The sequence below is a fragment of the Eptatretus burgeri genome, chromosome 9, assembly GCF_056783735.1.
Source record: "Eptatretus burgeri isolate ZD-2024b chromosome 9, Ebu_testis_v1, whole genome shotgun sequence".
Lineage (NCBI taxonomy): Eukaryota > Metazoa > Chordata > Myxini > Myxiniformes > Myxinidae > Eptatretus > Eptatretus burgeri.
The window spans coordinates 95,395,445-95,415,055 of NC_140969.1; the positions used below are offsets into that span (position 1 = coordinate 95,395,445).

The 19,611-nt window shown below is 43.3% G+C and overlaps 1 protein-coding gene and 1 long non-coding RNA gene across 5 annotated transcripts in view; one reads left to right on the forward strand and one right to left on the reverse strand.

The window, feature by feature from the left end:
- Positions 1-19,611, forward strand: part of LOC147020675 (plasma membrane calcium-transporting ATPase 2-like) — a 191,334-nt gene that overhangs the window by 171,046 nt on the left and 677 nt on the right. For 2 of the 3 annotated variants that reach the window (XM_085896202.1, XM_085896203.1), the window contains exons 16-20: positions 2,572-2,785; positions 3,788-3,999; positions 4,119-4,226; positions 4,783-4,983; positions 18,370-19,611. The exon at positions 18,370-19,611 is cut by the window's right edge and continues 677 nt beyond it. In XM_085896202.1, the coding sequence (XP_085752328.1) occupies positions 2,572-2,785; positions 3,788-3,999; positions 4,119-4,226; positions 4,783-4,983; positions 18,370-18,549 (915 nt within the window). In that variant the 3' untranslated portion in view covers positions 18,550-19,611. Of the gene's footprint in view, positions 1-2,571; positions 2,786-3,787; positions 4,000-4,118; positions 4,227-4,782; positions 4,984-15,007; positions 15,135-18,369 lie in introns of all 3 variants that reach the window. The other variant, XM_085896204.1, reaches the window with a different exon arrangement.
- The window catches only part of LOC147020676 (uncharacterized), a 65,003-nt gene that overhangs the window by 8,659 nt on the left and 36,733 nt on the right, over positions 1-19,611 (reverse strand). The gene's annotated exons all lie outside the window — the stretch shown is intronic.

A 19,611-nucleotide genomic window follows, 5' to 3' on the forward strand; every position in this document is an offset into this window, starting at 1 on the left:
CTTTTGTAAGTTGCCTGTTTATTTGCTGCACCACACCTTTCTCCCCTATCTCTGCACAACACACCCCAATAAATCCCGATCGTACCACATACCTTTCCTCGCCCATTGTAATAAATCATTATTAGGAATGTTCCCTGCTCGTTTTTGTCTTTTCTTCCATTGATCCAGCATGGTCCGCATCCTAGTTTATCTGGGACTTTATTCCCAAAGATCCGTTCCTTTTAGCCGGTACATCCCTGGCAGTGTCGCTCGGCTGCATCCGATCTGGTAAAGTGATCCGGTGCAGTAGAGTGATCCGGTTCGGACCCGGCGTACCGAGGGCATGTTCCCCAGTAATTAAACCACGTGATTAATTAGGTAATCCGATTAACCAATAGATGGGAGGACCCTAGGTCATGCGATTGAGTTATTGGCGTCCACGGTCGGTTAAGCGACCCGCCGTGTCACGGAATTATCCGTGTATGATGACCTACAATTCCAGGGAGTCTGGTGGGAACCCAACATAGCTTCCCCCACCTCGTGGTCTTCTCACCCGACCCCCCGGCCCGCAACAATATGTTGAAAAGTATCGGGCTAACACTGATCCTTGGGGGTGACCATCATTCAGAGTTCTTGGTGCACTGGTCATATTCCCAAGTAAGATTGAAATGATGGTTGCTGAGCATCGATGCCAATACTTGCATGGTTGCTTGGCAGGGAAGGAGATTCTCTGTCTTGAGAAAAAGCCCATGTCTCCAAACTAAAGGCAACACCACTCTTGAGAGAGTGTTGGTTTTCAACCTCAAAGTACGTTGTTAAAGCCAGGACCTAATCCACAGAGCTTCTCCCTGGTCTGAATCATGCCTATTCCACTGGGATGGAAGGCTCAACCAGCGATGAGATACGGCTTAGCAGAAGATGCTCAAGCAACTTGAATGATGTGCAGAGTAATGATATTGGTCGGTAGCTTCTTCTTCTTCGTCTTCTTTTTTCTTCTCCTTCTTCTTCTTCTTGCATATGGCAGCTTAGCTGCCAGGTAGCCATCATTTTATTGGGGCACGACTATGCCACTGATGCAGTGCCCCTATACCAGTACACTGGTACTCGTTTCGCCCATTTCAGAAGGATGACAGGCTGAGTCAACCCCACCTGGTGTTAATTCAATAGCCGACAGGGGGTTGAACTCAGGATCCTAAACTAAGATCTCAAGCCAGCCACCCTAACCACTAATCCAACACGAGGCTTCCAACCATCCCTGGGATAGGTGGACTATATTTGCCGCTTTCTTATTAATCTACATCGTAATAGAATCATGATTCATGATTCAATTTATCCAAAATTTAAAATCATAATCATGCATAATGAAAGATATGCTCAGCTAAACCACACCAGTCTTGTTCCTCCTATGCTGTCGACCTTTCAGTATTCATCAGCACCGCAAGGTTGCAGGTTGTCGTCGTGTAATCTATTCCTTGGAGTTGTTACCCTAACAAAAGTTAAATCTTTTCATCCACCTCCATGTCTTAACTGTCCTTTCCTTTCACCTCGGAAATCACTTCTTCTTGTTTAGTTGTCCTGTCTTGGTGTTCCCTCCAATAATTCAAGGCCACAGCCTTCCACCACCTCATGTTGTCTCCAATGTGAGTCCATTAACTTTTATACTATCGCTAATCCTGGCCAGTTTCCTTGTTAACCTCCGCCATCGAAGATCGGAGGTTACTGTTTTCACCCCTTTCTGTTTGTTTGTTTGTTTGTGAACACTATTACGGAAAAACTCCTCGACGGATTTCGACGAAACTTGGTGGGGGGATTAGGTCTGGTCCAAGGATCATGCCATTAGATTTTGGACGCGGTCCAAAATCCAATATGGCCGCTATGGCGGCCATTTTGAAAAAATATTAGAATATTTTTTTTTGCATTTCTTCATGTTTTAAGTGATTTCCACCCCCCCCCCTACAAAAAAAAAATTGTTAGAGAAAAAAAAAATTTGCAACTTTTTTTTTCAACAAAATTTCGATTTTTTTTTTTTGCATTTCTGCATGTTATAAGTGATTTCCAACAAAAAAACATGCCAAAATTATAATTGCGGCTGATTTTAGAACTTCAGGTGGATATACCCACGTAAAATCTATTTCTGTCTCAAGGAATCTAGTTATGACGAATGAATTGAGTATGTAAAAGTTAAAAGGGAAAGTTGCAAACTATAACTCTGTGAGCACTGTTGACGTCAAATTGAATGAATAGGATATCAGGTTCACTTGAGTGACCTCGCAGTATTGGCGGCGGAGGTTTTGCACTCTCCCGAGTGCTCCCCCTCTAGTTAATGCTGTTTTTTTGTCTTTTCCTTAATCTGCCTGTTCCACATACCATGTTGTCGGTATATCCACCTGCTACGTGCCCTCTGTTGTCTATCTCTTTCCGTGATCCTTGACCTCTATGTATAAAAAACTTAAGACCACTAATTCACTTTGATCTATATCCCCCACTATGCATATGTACATACAACCTGATGTGACATTCCTCTCAACACCAACCTCCAGTCCATCTCTCTAATTACAAAACACAAAGTCCTCTGTTTGCTATTGTTTCCAGGACTCTCCACTAAAGGCTGTACAGATGCTGTGGGTGAACCTCATAATGGACACTTTGGCATCACTCGCACTTGCCACGGAACCACCGACAGAGGCGTTGCTGCAACGACAGCCATATGGACGCACAAAGCCACTGCTGTCACGCACGATGCTCAAAAACATCATCGGGCATGCCTTCTATCAGCTGATTATAATCTTCACTTTGCTTTTTTGCGGTAGGATGTGTTCATTCCTCATCTGCACCTGCACATTGATCACTGAATGTATTATTCCCAGTGCCACGTGACATCAGTGGGCTCTCCATCTTCATCAATTATTTGACATGTTTTTTTTCAAAAGAGCAATCTTCCATTGACTTTTCGAAGTGCAGGTGATGCCTACGTCATCACACTTATGTTGGGCCGACGTGAGATATTGCATTTGCTCGTCTCATGTGGGTTCAAGTCCTGGCCTGAGAGGATGTTGCAGGGGTAACGCACTCATGTTTCAGCTGTCTAATCTGCATTCAATTGCCGAACTAACTGTAAACAGTCTGATTTGTACTTCGCTGGTGGAGTGTTGCATCAACGAGTGTGTTATCCCTTGAATGGACATCAAGTTGGGTATCCCATCTGCCAGCATTAATACATGGACGTTAAAAATCCCATGGTGTCTTTCGATAGAGAGGAAGCAAATTATTTCCTGCGTCCTGAACAAATTACAACTTCCTGGTATAAGCCATAGATAGCACTGCACCAGCAACACTAGCTGCTGCCCGAAGAGGATAGTGCATAACTGCAGACCAATTTTGCAATACGAACTAATAATTGACTTCCGGTCCATTATCGGTATGAGGGAAGAATTCCTGGCCCAACTCCAAACAGTCGTTGTGACATTAGATCAAAGAGTACACTATCCATCGGTGGGGACAACTCGCCCACCGACCCTTCTGCAAGCATTCGTTAGTGGACGTTAAAGATATCACGGTAACTTTCAGAAGGCTAAAGCCAATATCTGCCATCACCCAGATCTCATTCTAATTTTCTGCCCTGAACTACCGGTGGTACTTCATCAGTGACATAGCCGCACCTCCAGAAATGATGCAACAATTATCCAAATGCTGCCTACATCATTAACAAAAATAACACCTACCTCATTTATCAATGAAGTAAATACGATCGTTTCAAATGTGCATTTTGAAACCTTCGGTAATATTTTACCTCCTGTGGCAACGCCAGGTGAAAAACTCCTCAACGTGGACAGTGGGAGAAAAGCGCCACTCCACGCACCGGCGTCAGAGCACTACACTGTAATATTCAACACGTTCGTGCTCATGCAGCTCTTCAATGAAGTCAACGCCCGAAAAATTCATGGAGAGAGGAATGTCTTTGAAGGGATCTTCCACAACCCCATCTTCTGTTCCATCATCCTTGGAACATTCTTCATTCAGGTGTGCTTGGTCAATCACCTTGGATCTCTCAACTTGTGTATCTGATCGAAATTGTTATGTGCCATTAGTGTAATATATTTCCATTCCCAACCCTAAAATGTAACTGCAAACCCCCCCAGGTGCTCATAGTGCAGATTGGAGGAAAGCCGTTTAGCTGCCAAAGCTTGTCCCTTGACCACTGGCTGTGGTGTATCTTCCTGGGCTTTGGAGAGCTGTTGTGGGGTCAGGTGGGGTTCATGCATGAACAAGTACACATTATTTGTGATGATTTGTGTGAGGTCATAAAAACGATGTGGACGTCATTTGACAATGTACAGTATTTGCCTGGTAAACACTAAAATCTTGGGATTCCTCATTAATTCTTACTTAACTCTTCAATAAGCATTAGATAATCAGGCATTATGTGATCATGTAAAGAAAAAATTGGATTGTTTTGGGGTTTAATTCTAGGTTTCATTCCCACCTGTATTACATCACCGAGGATTACATTACACCTATCTCAATCCGAATGAAGATGTCAACCTTTGTGTTTTCAGCATAACAGGGGAATCATCCAGACTCACTTTACACAGATGAAAAGGGTCCCCATTACCCCCCTTCCGCTCCCCCTAACATTTAAGGATGACTTGATCGACCTTTACAGCATTTATAAACATATCCCATGTGACCAAAACCGAGGCAGGTTTAAATACTGGAATGGAGTTACATTTTGATACCACACTTGTATTGTTCATTCAATGTTTAATGCACTGTCCAAGATTTTACTTCTTTTGAAATTTCCAGGCCATTGCGAGCATGCCGAACCACTGGTTGACATGCTTGACTAAAATGAGCAAGAGGCGGCGAGCAGCAGGAGAAGAAGTTTGGGATGAGTATAAAAATGAGAGGGAGGAGGAGGAAGAAGAAGAAATTGACCTGGCTGAGCAGGAGATACGGAAAGGACAGGTTTTATGGTTCAGGGGCATGACTCGTGTCCAGACACAGGTACGATCCTGGCAAGGTCCGGCAAACATAGTTTTCATCCACACCTCTAGAAAATCTCAAAATTTTATCTTAACAGCACAATCTTCCTACAAAACACCTCAATGGTAGTTTATAAAATCATGAGAGAGAGAGAGTCATTGACCAAAAAACAAGTGGATTCGGCACCAAGAACAACAATTGTTTCTTGAATTCCCTTTTATCCTTTTTCAGTTTCATTGCCTGCTATCATGTTTATATATAGATATGGCTTCCACATATGTTTGTGTGTGTTCAGATGTGTATATATATATATATATATATATATATATATATATATATATATATATATATATATATATATATATGCAAGTTGCCTGATTGTGTCTGAACGGGGTAAATGTTGAAACCACACCATGTACAATGCTGAATAATTCCTCATTTAAGAGCTCTTGGGTCCAGACAGTGCATGTGGAGGTTTACAAAGATTGTTATTCATGCACTTTCGAATTATATTCATTTTTGTTGCACCACATGGTGTATATGCTCATAGTCGTTGGTTTGTACATCCACCGGAAGGAGAATATATATATATATATATATATATATATATATATATATATATATATATATATATATATATATATATATATATATATATATATATATATATATATATATATATATATACATATACACACACATGAGCAAATACAACCCATCGCTTCACCAACAGGTCAATAAGTTGGGGGGGGAGGGGGAGGCAGGTGTAGGGTGAGAGGGGGAAGGGGAGGCAGAGAGGATGAAGACAAGCGAGTTAGGGGGGTGGGGAGAGCAACACCTCTCCAAACATTGCTATTCACTGCAGGAGTGAGGGGTGCATGTGTGAGAGACAGTCACACAGAGAGAGAGAGAGAGAGAGAGAGAGAGAGAGAGAGAGAGAGAGAGAGAGAGAGAGAGAGAGGGGCACACACAGACAGAGACAGCGAGAGCGACAGAGGTGTGGGAGGAGAGTGCTGCATTTTATGAGAAAGGGGGAGCAAGGAGGGGACAGAGTGAGAGAAAAGGGTGGGGAAAACAAAAAGACAGGTGAGGGTGGAGGTGGGGTTAGCAACGAGAATGATATGTGACGCTTAATGACTGAACACTAAAAAAAAAAAAATGTCAGAACAGCTGTACACACAACGACACAACAGAGTTTGTGAAGTAATTGACTGGCACATCTGCAAAAACTTTGATATTCCAGTTCCAGAAAATTTGTGGGAAAATGAACCATAAGCAATCACTGAAAACATTGAAGTACCGCTCATGTCCGACTTTATGATCCCATCAGGTGTGAACATCGAAAACAAAGCATTGTGACCAGGTATCATAGTTAGGTGCAAAAAAACAGAGAAGAAGGCATTGCAAATTGAGGTGTTAATACCGGTGATTTTGGACTCATGATGCAGAAATCAAGAAAATAACCAAATACCAAGACCCTAAGCATGAAGTGAAAAGATCCTGGAAGCTGAAGAATGCCAAAGTTGTACCAGTGATGATGAAGAACGTCAGAGATATTAAAAACCATCCCTGGGAATATCATTACAAACGAACTACAGTTGGAAGCCGTCCTGGGCTCAATAACAATCCTGAAGAGAGCCCTCGGCACACCACTTTGAAAACAAAAAACTTCACATCTTGGTCTGTGAATCATGACCCCTTACTGAAACGAAGGTGGATACTTAGAGCTCGCCCTGGGAGGGCTCCATTCCACATTCTGAAACCCCATATGTAGACACACACACACACACACACACCAAGTTCCATTCTGGTAATCACTGAAAACATTGAAAAAAAATCAAATCTAAAGCAATCACTGAAAACAATGAACTACAGCTCACGTTAATGCTGGTGATTTTGGACGAAACGATGCAGAAATCAAGAAAATGACCAAATACCAAGACCTCAAGCATGAAGTGAAAAGATCCTGGAAGCTGAAGAATGACAAAGTTGTACCAATGACGATGAAGAACCTCATGGGAATGATGATTAAGAACCTCACATCGATATTAAAAACCATCCCTGGGAATATCACGATAAACGAACTGCAGTTGAAAGCTGTTCTGGGCTCAGTAACAATCCCGAAGAGAGCCCTCGGCACAAAACTTTGAGAACAGAAAACTTCACAGGTTGGTCCGTGAATCGTGACCCCTTACGGAAATGAAGGTGCATACTTTGAGCCCGCCCTGGGAGGACTCCATTCCACATTCTGAAACCTACATATGTAGATACCATTCAACGACACACACACACACACACACACACACACACACACACACACACACACACACACACACACACACACACACACACACACACACACACACACACACACACACACACACACACACACACACATTGCCTTTTATTCGTATATATATATACAGTGGGGAGAACAAGTATTTGATACACTGCCGATTTTACAGGTTTTCCCACTTACAAAGCACGTAGAGGTCTGTAATTTTTATCACAGGTACACTTCAACTGTGAAAGATGGAATCTAAAATAAAAATCCTGAAAATCACGTTGTATGATTTTTAAATAATTAATTTGCATTTTATTGCATGAAATAAGTATTTCATACATCAGAAAAACAGAACTTAATATTTGGTACAGAAACCTTTGTTTGCAATTACAGAGATCAGACGTTTCCTGTAGTTCTTAACCAGGTTTGCACAGACTGCAGCAGGGATTTTGGCCCACTCCTCCATGCAGATCTTCTCCAGATCCTTCAGGTTTTGGGGCTGTTGCTGGGCAACACAGTCTTTCAGCTCCCTCCAAAGATTTTCTATTGGGTTCAGGTCTGGAGACTGACTAGGCCACTCCAGGACCTTGAGATGCTTCTTACGGAGCCACTCCTTAGTTGCTCTGGCTGTGTGTTTCGGGTCGTTGTCATGCTGGAAGACCCAGCCATGCACCATCTTCAATGCTCTTGTTGAGGGAAGGAGGTTGTTGGCCAAGATCTCACGATACATGGCCCCATCCATCCTCCCCTCAATACGGTGCAGTCGTCCTGTCCCCTTTGGAGAAAAGCATCCCCAAAGAATGATGTTTCCACCTCCATGCTTCACGGTTGGGATGGTGTTCTTGGGGTTGTACTCATCCTTCTTCTTCCTCCAAACACGGCGAGTGGAGTTTAAACCAAAAAGCTCTATTTTGGTCTCATCAGACCACATGACCTTCTCCCATTCCTCCTCTGGATCATCCAGATGGTCATTGGCAAACTTCAGACGGGCCTGGACATGTGCTGGCTTGAGCAGAGGGACCTTGCGTGCGCTGCAGGATTTTAATCCATGACGGCGTAGTGTTACTTATGGTTTTCTTTTATACTGTGGTCCCAGCTCTCTTCAGGTCATTGACCAGGTCCTGCCGTGTAGTTCTGGGCTGATGCCTCACCTTTCTCATGATCATTGAGGCTCCACGAGGTGAGATCTTGCATGGAGCCCCAGACCGAGGGAGATTGACTGTTATCTTCAACTTCTTCCATTTTCTAATAATTGCGCCAACAGTTGTTGCCTTCTCACCAAGCTGCTTGCCTATTGTCCTGTAGCCCATCCTAGCCTTGTGCAAGTCTACAATTTTGTCCCTGATGTCCTTCGACAGCTCTCTGGTCTTGCCCATTGTGGAGAGGTTGGAGTCTGATTGATTGAGTGTGGACAGCTGTCTTTTATGCAGATAACGAGTTCAAACTGGTGCAGTTAATACAGGTAATGAGTGGAGAATGGGAGAGTTTTTAAAGACAAAACGAACAGGTCTGTGAGAGCTGGAATTCTTACTGGTTGGTCGGTGATCAAATGCTTATTTCATGCAATAAAATGCAAATTAATTATTTAAAAATCATACAATGTGATTTTCAGGATTTTTATTTTAGATTCCATCTTTCACAGTTGAAGTGTACCTGTGATAAAAATTACAGACCTCTACGTGCTTTGTAAGTGGGAAAACCTGTAAAATCGGCAGTGTATCAAATACTTGTTCTCCCCAATATATATATATATATATATATATATATATATATGTATATATATATATATGTATATATATATATATATATATATATATATATATATATATATATATATATACATATATATATATATATATATACATATATATATATATATATATATATATATATATATATATATGAATCAGCTTCGATGAATATGTATATATATGTATATATATATATATGTATATATATATATATATATATATGTATATATATATATATATATATATATATATATATTGTTAAGGATTCAGCTGTGGTGGGATTTCGACGATGGCGTCAATCACTGTCCGTAACTAGTTTGGGTTTTCACACCCTACTCTCGACAGCCAAATGTTACAGATTCGGCGCCACCCTAACCACCGCCGTCTCCGGGTTTATAATGCCAGCTGGTTTGGCACAGGCCTCGGGTCACGCGCCTCGAATCGTGATACCAACGTACCCCTGGACCTTACCAGTTGGGGAAATAGCCCCCGGTTACAGACTGGTTTTGTCAGAGACCGAGCGAATTCTGCCAGTCTGTAAGCATTTTGGTTTTTATATCCAAATCGAGGAGATCATTCCTCGGCGCGGCACAAATTAATTCAAAGCGGGAACTTCATACGAATCAGCCAGATTTATTGGGGACACATCGGGGAAACACAACACAAGCAAAGCATTCACGACAATGTCATAATTAATCTATTACCCGTTCATAACTTGGGAGCAACGGATTACGGGTTTCGAAGGGGACCCTAACGAGATAAACCTTAAACAACATGCAGACAAGACAGGGTACTTGGTGATGTTTCATGGACGAGAGGAAAGTGTCTAAAGCACGAATGTGGCTCGTGCCAAGCCGATGTCCACGGATTCGAGCACCCAAGCTCGAGCACGCCGCGTGGCAAGATGGCGGAATCGTACACTTTCTTCTCAAGGCACCGCTTGCGCACGCCCTCCTCAGCGCATTCTGACCCCGCGTAATGTCGACGGCACAAGACCGTCAAGTCGATGGTGTGTTTCAGCTTGTTTCTCACAAGGTCCAGTATACAAGTCCAGGCCTGGCCTGTTCACCAGACCAGGCCAAATTGAGGTGTTGGGCTCCGCAGGCTGGGTCCATGGGATTCCAAGACGTCGTCGAGCTGTGAGGTGAGTAGGGACAGTCAGAGGCTCCCTCACTGGACTCCGGATGAACCTGTTGATGTCCTCCTCATAAAAGTCGATCGCTGACTCCCACTGATCATTTCTCCTGCCTCTTCCACAAAGCAGATCGTAGACAGACACAACCGTCCCTTACACAGCAGATCACGACTCCCACTAGTCGTTTATCATCTAACCGAGGGCAGACAGACCTCATGCAGTCCTTTCCCTGCCTTTCTTTCGGCTCGGTCCTCACGAAAAACCCATCGCGCCACCTTGGCGCTCAGTTTCACCACCGCCTTCCCGAAGCTCACCCGCCTCAAAACCGACTGGCTCCTCCCTTCAGTTTCACTTCCTTCTCTAGGCCACTCCCCCTCTCAGCGCTGGGCAGGGACTATTGTCTGGAGATAGGAAGGAAGAAGAAGAACCTCTCGGTCCACCACCAATGTACGAACATGAACAGCCTCTTACACCTCCTGACACACATGTAGCGTCCATTTTACCAAACGACCTAGCTAAACATGCATTTAATGGGGGATCTGGGCTAATCCTATATTTAGTAACACATGAAGGGCCATTTCCACAACAATATATATAAATACACTTCCGGTCAAAAGTTTTACAACACCCCCATTTTTCCAGTTTTTTACTGAAATTTAAGCAGTTCAAGTCCAATGAATAACCTGAAACGGTACAAAGCTAAGCGGGAAGCTACCAGAGGTTAAAAAAAAGTTTAGGTTACCAAAAACTGAAAAATAATGTAAATTTCAGAGTTGTTAAAAAAGGCCCTTTTCACGGAACAAGTAAGGGGTTAGTAACTGCCGCTGTTCTGCAGCAATGGAAGTAAATTAAGCCTTGAAAGTTGATGCAAACAATTCCTACAGGTGTCCCAACTTTTGTTGATTCGTTACAAACCCTCTCTCTGTATAAAAGCAGTGTTGGAACAGACTGTGTTGCGACACCCTATGAAGCATTATTTGGACTATATTGCACTGCAGGAAGTAGTATGTTGCTATCATAATGGCAAGAAAAAGACAATTAACAAAGGAAGACAGACAGACCATTATAACCCTTCAAAGTGTCGGTCTTTCCTTTGGAGAAATTGCAAAGAAGCCAAGGTGTCAGTGAGTACAGTTCCCTGCACCATCAAAAGGCACTTGGAAACTGGAGGAAACTCTGACAGGAAGAGATCTGGCAGACCCAAAGCCACAACACAATTAGAAGACAAGTTTCTGAGAGTCAACAGCTTGTGTGATAGGCAGCTCACAGGACAGCAGCTTCAAGCACAGGTTAACACTGGTCGAAGTAAGGAAGTCTCAGTTTCAACCGTGAAGAGAAGACTTCGAGCTGCAGGTTTGACAGGTCGAGTGGCAGTAAGAAAGCCATTGCTGAGATGGCAAAATAAGAAAAAGAGGCTTGCCTGGGTCATGAAGCACCGCCAGTGGACTCCTGAAAACTGGAATAAGGTCTTATGGACCGATGAATCAAAATTTGAATTTTTCACCATCGAGTAGGTGAAAAGATGGTTCCTCAGTGTGTGACACCAACTGTCAAACATGGAGGAGGAAGCATGATGATCTGGGGCTCTTTTGCTGGATCCAGAGTCGGCGACTTGCACAGAGTGACTGGCACCCTGAACCAAAAGGGCTACCACAGCATTTTGCAGCGCCATGCAATACCCTCTGGTCTATGCCTAGTTGGTCAGGGGTTCATCCTACAGCAAGATAACGACCCAAAGCATACCTCCAGGCTATGTCAGAACTACCTTAGAAGAAAAGAACGAGACGGTAGGCTTCAAATCATGGAATGCCCAGCACAGTCTCCAGACTTAAACCCCATCGAGCTGGTTGAGGATGAACTGGACAGAAGGGTGAAAGCAAAGCAACCTTCAAGTGCAACACATTTGTGAGAACTTCTGCAACAGTGTTGGGAAGAACCTTCTGAACAATATTTAATTTCCATTGTCGAAAGAATGCCACGAGTATGTTCGGCTGTTGCATCTGCAAAAGGTGGCTACTTTGATGAGTCAAAAATTTAGATTAAATTTTGTTCAACAAAACGATTCCAATATTTTCTTTTTTTATCTGCAATTTCTTATTTGTTCAATGCTTTAATTTCAGAGTACATTGAAACATTAAACAACTTAAATTTCAGTAAAAACTGTAAAAATGGGGGTGTTCTAAAACTTTTGACCAGTAGTGTATATATCACAAACTATTCAGTCAAGTCTGTCAATGTATAACTACCTTTCTGTCAATTTACTTTTGCGAGAAATCTTATCAGTGTTAATAGTTGCTGACTATTATGTTGTGAAAAGGAAATGATAGCCAAAATAATAATAATAATAATGATGAATTTGAATTCCCTTACCAACCAATCACTTACAAACAGAACTTGGAACTTACTAATGCTTCCACTTTCTTTTCATGCACATGTGAGGTGTACAAAAGAATGCTCTGACAATGCCTTGTGTGACTAGAAGCACAAAGTTTCACAGGCGGTGTATAATCTCAGTGTCGCTGGTTTGCATACCTACAAGGCACCGGAAAAGAGTACAATGCTTGAACGGTGTACATTTCGTCAGCACTACCAGGGAAATGGTGAACCTGGCCAACATTATGTTGCTTCACTTTCTGAACTGGCTGCTACCTGTAATTTTGGGGGTTTAACAGGTGAGCTCATCAGTGATCAGCTCATAGAAAAGACTTCCATTCCTCGTATTTGGGAATGGTTGCTAATGGAGGATGATCGACTCACTGTAGCCAAGGGCTGTCAAGATAGAATCAGCCATGATGGATTCTAAGCTGATTCATACATCTCCAGCAACCTCAGCACCAGGAATGCAACAGGTACCACGGTTGCGGACAGCTCATATACAAGGGCTTCGAACCAACCGACAACCACAGCTCCATCCAAGCCCTGCCCACGTACCTCGTACGAAGCCATGTCAAGCTTGTGGTCAACAACATGGCGTCAAAGCACAATGTCCTGCACGTGGAAAACAATGCGGGGAAGGGGGGTAGGGAGGGGGTTTGAAGCCTTTGTGCTGGGAGGGGGATATTGAGCACTTGGAAGTGAGGCTTGATCACTTGGGGATTGCAAGGAGGGCTTGAAGGCTTGGGCTTGAGGAGTTGAGGCTGGAATGGGGAGGGGGGGTGTTAATGGCATGAAGAAGAAGGGGGTTGAGGACTCGATCACATTTTAAATTACATGGAATTTCCACGGGTCCCTGTCATGCTGTTAAAGGACATACCTGTCAAACTCACTAAAACCGAGTTATCTGCCAGTCTGCAGTGCCGATACAAAGTCTGCACCCCCTTTGAAATTTTTCATCTTTTCTTGCCTTATAGCTTGGTATTAAATCACATTAAATCAGACTTTTTCACCGTTACTTTCACATCGTAACCCACAACTTCCAAGTGAAAAACAAATCTACAGATTTCAAAAATAAATAAATAAACCACAACTAGAATAACGTGTGTGTGTGTGTGTGTGTGTGTGTGTGTGTGTGTGTGTGTGTGTGTGTGTGTGTGCGTGTGCGCGCGCGCGCGTGCGTGTGTGCGTGTGCGTGCGCGCGTGTGCGCATTTGCTAGTGATGCACCTTTAATTGTGATTAGTGAGGCCACATCATATTTGGAACCCACAAGTGCTATCAGCTGCCACATGGACACATTGTGCTGCTCCCACCAATCACAACAAGGAAGCATCACCGTTGTTTTTAAGCAGTCGGAGTTGTACTAATGGGGTTATTGAAATTCTCCGACCTGGACAAACGCCATGATGAAACCACCACGACGACATCATGACTGCAAACCCAGAAGTACCTCTTGCAGTGCAAGAATGTTAAAGTCAAACACTGTCACCAAGCAGATGAAAAGCGGAGCTGTCGTCCAGTTTCGCCCTTATTGGGACTCGTCAGGGCAACACATAACTGTTTCATCCACCTATTGACGTTGAAGTGACTGTGTCATCATGGCTCATCATGGCATTTGTCCAGGTCAGAGAATTTCAGTAATCCCATTCGTACCCAAGGTGAGATAAAGGGCATAATATACTCCTTGCCTCCCCCCCCCCCACAGGAAATTATCTGCAAGTATGTGTGTGTAGGTCTGAAAATCATAGAAGAAAAAACGGCTGACCCAATCACTGCCAAATTTTGCAAACATGCTCGGGGCACCCAGGGTCAGGCCATGGGCACACAACACAACCCCCTCTCCACCCCCTTATTATTACACACAAAATTATGTGTGTGCGTGTGTGTGTGTGTGTGTGTGTGTGAGAGCGCGCGCACGCGTGCGCGTGCACATCTGTAAATCATAGCAAAAAAAAAAAAAAGGCTGGGCCAATCTCTGCGAAATTTGACACGCATGCTGGAGGTACCCAGGGTCAGGTCATGGGCACAACCCCCCCCCCTCCCAAGGTATTTGTGCAGCTTTAGAATGTGGACAATCATGATCCTTACATAATGTGGCAAGCTCAATGGTCTCTTTCATTTTAAAAGCAATCTTTGAGCTGCATGGTCATCCTGTTGAAAAAGCAAACACAATTTGTGTTGCCAATGTCGATGGACCACTTGGATTTGTGTTACTGCTAAATCCTCGCCCACCCCTTACACCCACCCAATGTCCTAATCTTTTTTCAACTCCACATCACCAAAACATATTCTTCTCTTCCACCCTACTTCCTTAACCATTCATCCTTCTTGACGTTTTTTCTCAACAATCACATTTTATAACCTTCTGCTGTCCTTCATCAATGGCAAAAAACCCCAAAACTGATTAAGCTTACTAATACTAGCTTAGCTCTGCACAGGTTTAACTCAACTAGACAATAACAAGTCAAGCTCACTAATCCCACACTGCGCTTGCCTTACAGATCGGAGTCGTGGCTGCCTTTCAAGGGGGTGCTCCGTACCAAGCCCCCCTGCGAAGGCAGACCACCGTCGCCTGGCCTTATCCCCGTGACTCCTCTTCTCGTTCTCACCCTGTGCTTATGCATGGCAGTGAGTTTCTCTTTCATCACCTCTATGGATGATTTTACCTGCCACTCCTATCTGGTTCTGCATAACACTGTGTTGATTATGTTACTAACTCCCAAATTTTCAGGCCATTGGCAAAACAAATCATATATTTACATGTGATTCATTTTTGTACATCAAGTCTCAACCTGAGATGCATACATTCATGGTTGATGCATGGCGACGTCACTACCAGTAAGCATAAAGATTGATGTGATTCCATCGTTATAAAGCTGATGCTAAGCCAAATTATAACTCAAATGCTAAACCTGATCTCTATAACCTTAATGGCCATGTTTTCCAAATAATTTCATTTCTGGTACTCGTAGTGAGGTCAATCTGGATGAGCTAATAGACTTACTTTGCTTATATTGTCTAGATGAGTGTTGGTGACAACCAGTCTAAGATAAACCGTTTTTCGAGTTAAGCCATCGCCGGCACCCTGAACACTAATTTCTACCCTGACTACCACCAGGAAGGCAGCTGCAAACCACCAAGTGTAATCCTTGCTGTGACACTGCTTTGTCAGAACTGAATCTGCCTTCTGACCGAACATCAGCGTTGCTATGCCTGGTGTTGGCTTAATGGTTCGGGTGTGGGTGTGGGATCCTAGGGTCCTGAGTTCAAATCCCCCTCGGCTGTTGAATTAATACCAGGTGGGGTTGACTCTGCCTGTCATCCTTCCGTGGTCGGCAAAATGAGTGCCAGCTTGCTGGTATACTGTGTCGGAGTGGCGACCCATCCAGGATTGTGCCCAATAGCCAAGGAGACTGTTTCAGGCAGCACCAATGCTCTGCACAGAGTATGGTCCCGATGGATGGATCAGTGTTGGTAGTCGTAATTGGTAATAATCGGAGTTGGTCGAAGTAAGTTCCTTCGTTGTATAACATATCAGCACAAAGTAAATCTTTTGAAAAGCAAGGGTGGGTTTTATTAACATCCACAAGTTAGTAAATGGGACAGCCGGCTTAAAATCCCATCTGAAAGTACGGCGTATTCTGCAACACAATGTCCTGCCTGCGTAGCCCCAGGATTGCAGTTTGAAACGAGAACGGCACTCGGTAGAGTGAATACCTCCACCAGGCTGAACGGTTCACATTTTGTATCCCACAGATGGGCTGGATCTGCATCCGGACCTGAACCAAAATCTAATCGGCTTGTCCTTGTCGCCTACCCAACTCATCCACCAAGTTTTGTCATAATCCGTCCACAACCTTTTGAAATATAATGCTATATTATTGTATAAAGTTTTTGGCCCCATCTCTCAATGGTGAAGAATTACTTTAAAAAATTTGAAACTCTCAGATCTGGATTCGGATCATCATCAAAATCGAATAAATTTGTCCTTGTGGCACACCCAGCCTGTCCACCAATTTTTGTCCGAATCTGTCCATAACTTTTTGAGATATCCTATTATATTTTATATAAATGCCTGGTGTTGGCTTAATGGTTCGGGTAATGGGCTTGGGATCCGAGGATCCTGAGTTCAAATCCCATTCAGCTGTTGAATTAATACCAGGTGGGGTTGACTCTGCCTGTCATCCTTCTAAGGTTGGCAAAATCAGTGCCAGCTTGCTGGTATCCTGTGTTGGAGTGGTGACCCATCCAGGATTGTACCCAATAGTCTTGGAGACTGTTTAGGCAGTATGAATGCTGTGCACAGAGTATGGTCCCAAAGGATGGATGGATGGATGGATGTTATATATCGTTTTTTGCCCACTCTCTCTCAATTGTGAAGAATCACTTTAAAAATTCTCAGATCCAGATCTTCACCATAATCTAATCAATTCATCCTTGCCACACACCCAACATGTCCACCAAGTTTCTCTTGAATCCAGCCATAAGTTTTGAAATATCCTGCTCACAGGATTCTTCTGGATTCACAGGATTCACTGACTATCTTCGGTAATCGTGATAAGGCCTAAGTCACATTTGCTCTACGGCGAGGATACAGCAGCCGTACGCCCTCTGAACTGACAGAAACGTGCGGCGGCCTCAGATTTTCTGTGGTGTCCTCAGGGTGGCCCTATGCCATTTGGCTATCTTTTACAGGCCGTAGGGGTCGCCGTGGAATTATAAAGCGGAGTTATAACTTTTTTTTCATTTCTACGCTCGCCGTAGCAATTTGACAAGCCGAAAAAAAAAACTGGTAAAAAAAAAAAATGAACCCACTCGTTACCGTCCGTCTGGCCGCACGTTTGCCTTAGGGCCCCCCTGCGGTCCCCCTGCGGTCGCCTTGCGGGCACCTTGAGGCTACCTTGCATCTGCCTTGAAAATTATATGGCCGCCGCAAAGCCCCCTTAAGGTCACCGTGCGACATCAAATCAAAGACCGTACGGCAACCCCACGTTTTCAGTCTCCACAATTTCTAAATACGCCGTGCGGCTCCCCGAAAAATAAAAACATATGTGACTGCTACATTGTGTGACCGTGGAAATACTGCGGCCGCCGTATAATTGCTAGTGGCCGTAGATTTTGGAGACCCCACAGCTGCCGTGGCAAATGTGACTTAGGCCTAATAAGATCATATTCTCTTGAGAATGAAAAATCAAGTATTGTAAACTACCTTTTGAGCTACACGTAAGCATCAACTATTGGCCATCCGTCCGATGGGCGTTAAGCCGGGTGTCCTGTCTGTTCACATTAGTTGGTGGACGTTAAACATCCCAGCCAGTTTGTGAAACACTTTGCCTGAAACTTTCTCTGGCCAACCCCACAAAAAGGTGGGAATAATTTTTCTAAGCAGTGGTGGTGTAGATTTTATTTCTGTGTTGAGGCCTTTTCGATGATGAGCTATTGGTAAGAAATTTAGGGATACTGTTTTGGAGACAAAAAAAAAAGTTGGAATCGGTTAGAATGGTTCACGACCGATTGAAGGATGGTTACTTTGAAATTTTTCAATATTTTCACATCACTGTGCCTGTTGTTATATTCGGCTCACTGTCGAGCCTGATGAGTTGAGGCCTACCTTTCACAGGCTGATGTGCAGTTGAGGCCTTCCTTGGACAGCATGATATACAGCAGATAGAGCTATAAAGCCTGCTGATCAGCCAACAGCTGAGAAATGTCAGCTTAGGACATTACTACATGTTGGCTCTGTTTGGAAGGAACAATATTTAACAGTCAATCTATTTGCTGAAACCAATTTGTTTTGATTTGAACATGATTAACCAATTCCTCGTATTTTGACTTCACTCTTGCACCTCTCCTCTCTCGTCAGATGCACGTAGTAAAAGCGTTCCGTAGCTCGCTATTCGACGGCATCCAGACGCTGGAGAGGAACTCGTCCATTCATGAGTTCCTGCCGCAACCCACATACTGCATGACAGACTCGTGCCTGCAGCTTCCCACTTCCAGCGACTTGAATGGCAATGCAAACGCATCGAACTCGATGTCGTGATAACCTTTGCCTCGGAGCGGTTTGTCTGTGGGAGATTTATTTGCATCGCTGCTGCTTCACGGGTACATCAAACCCTTCACTTTCGTGCTTGTACGCTTCTTCATATCCGAGTTCTTTTGTTTCGATTCCTCACCCCTCGATTTCAACGTCAACGTTTCATTGTCAACTTGAGTACTTCGTTGCTCAGGGCCCAATCCCGTGGGCTCAATGTTAATCCGGAGGAGACTATTTGTGTTTTGAAGGAACTTTTATGTCATGCTTTGTGCGTTCCTGGTGTACAAGGATTGCACAGTGGTCCACACATGACATTGGACGTGTTGCTTCTCCTCTGTGTTGTTTGCTTCTTGGCTTTGATGGCTGATCCGGCATGTGCATTTCAGTAAATTTATACACCTTTTGGCTATCTTCCAGACGAAAGACATTAATAACTGCCATTATCTATTTGAAGCAAATCATTTGAGATTGATCAACCTTGGAAAAGTTTCATCGAGACTCGATCGATAACGACATGCTTGCATGCCATTACCTCCATATTTTCTGGTCAAAATGAATGTGACTTGACACGTCTTACCTGCATTTTAACCAATTTACATTCTTGCCCAATCTAGAATGAGTCCATTCCCTGGACACAGCAGTAATTGCACCTGATTATACGCTGGCCACACCTGCGTAGCATTACATGACATTTTTCCTTTACTGAACAGACCGGCCAACACAAACAAACGTGAATACAAATACATTTCATGAATTATTTTGTTGTTTCTACTGCAGCTGTTGCTTATGTGGTTCGCAATTAATGAGATTGTGTGAACATACTTGGGGGTCGACGAAGTACCATACCTAATACCAGTAGGTGTATGAGGTATGGTCAAATGATCTACCAATGAGATACTCACAGTCATCAAACAAATGCTAACATTTTTATTTTTCATTTGACAAGCTTATATTATTAGTATGAAAAGTACTTCTTTACTAATTAAATATATATATATATATATATATATATATATATATATATATATATATATATATATATATATATATATATATATATATATATAT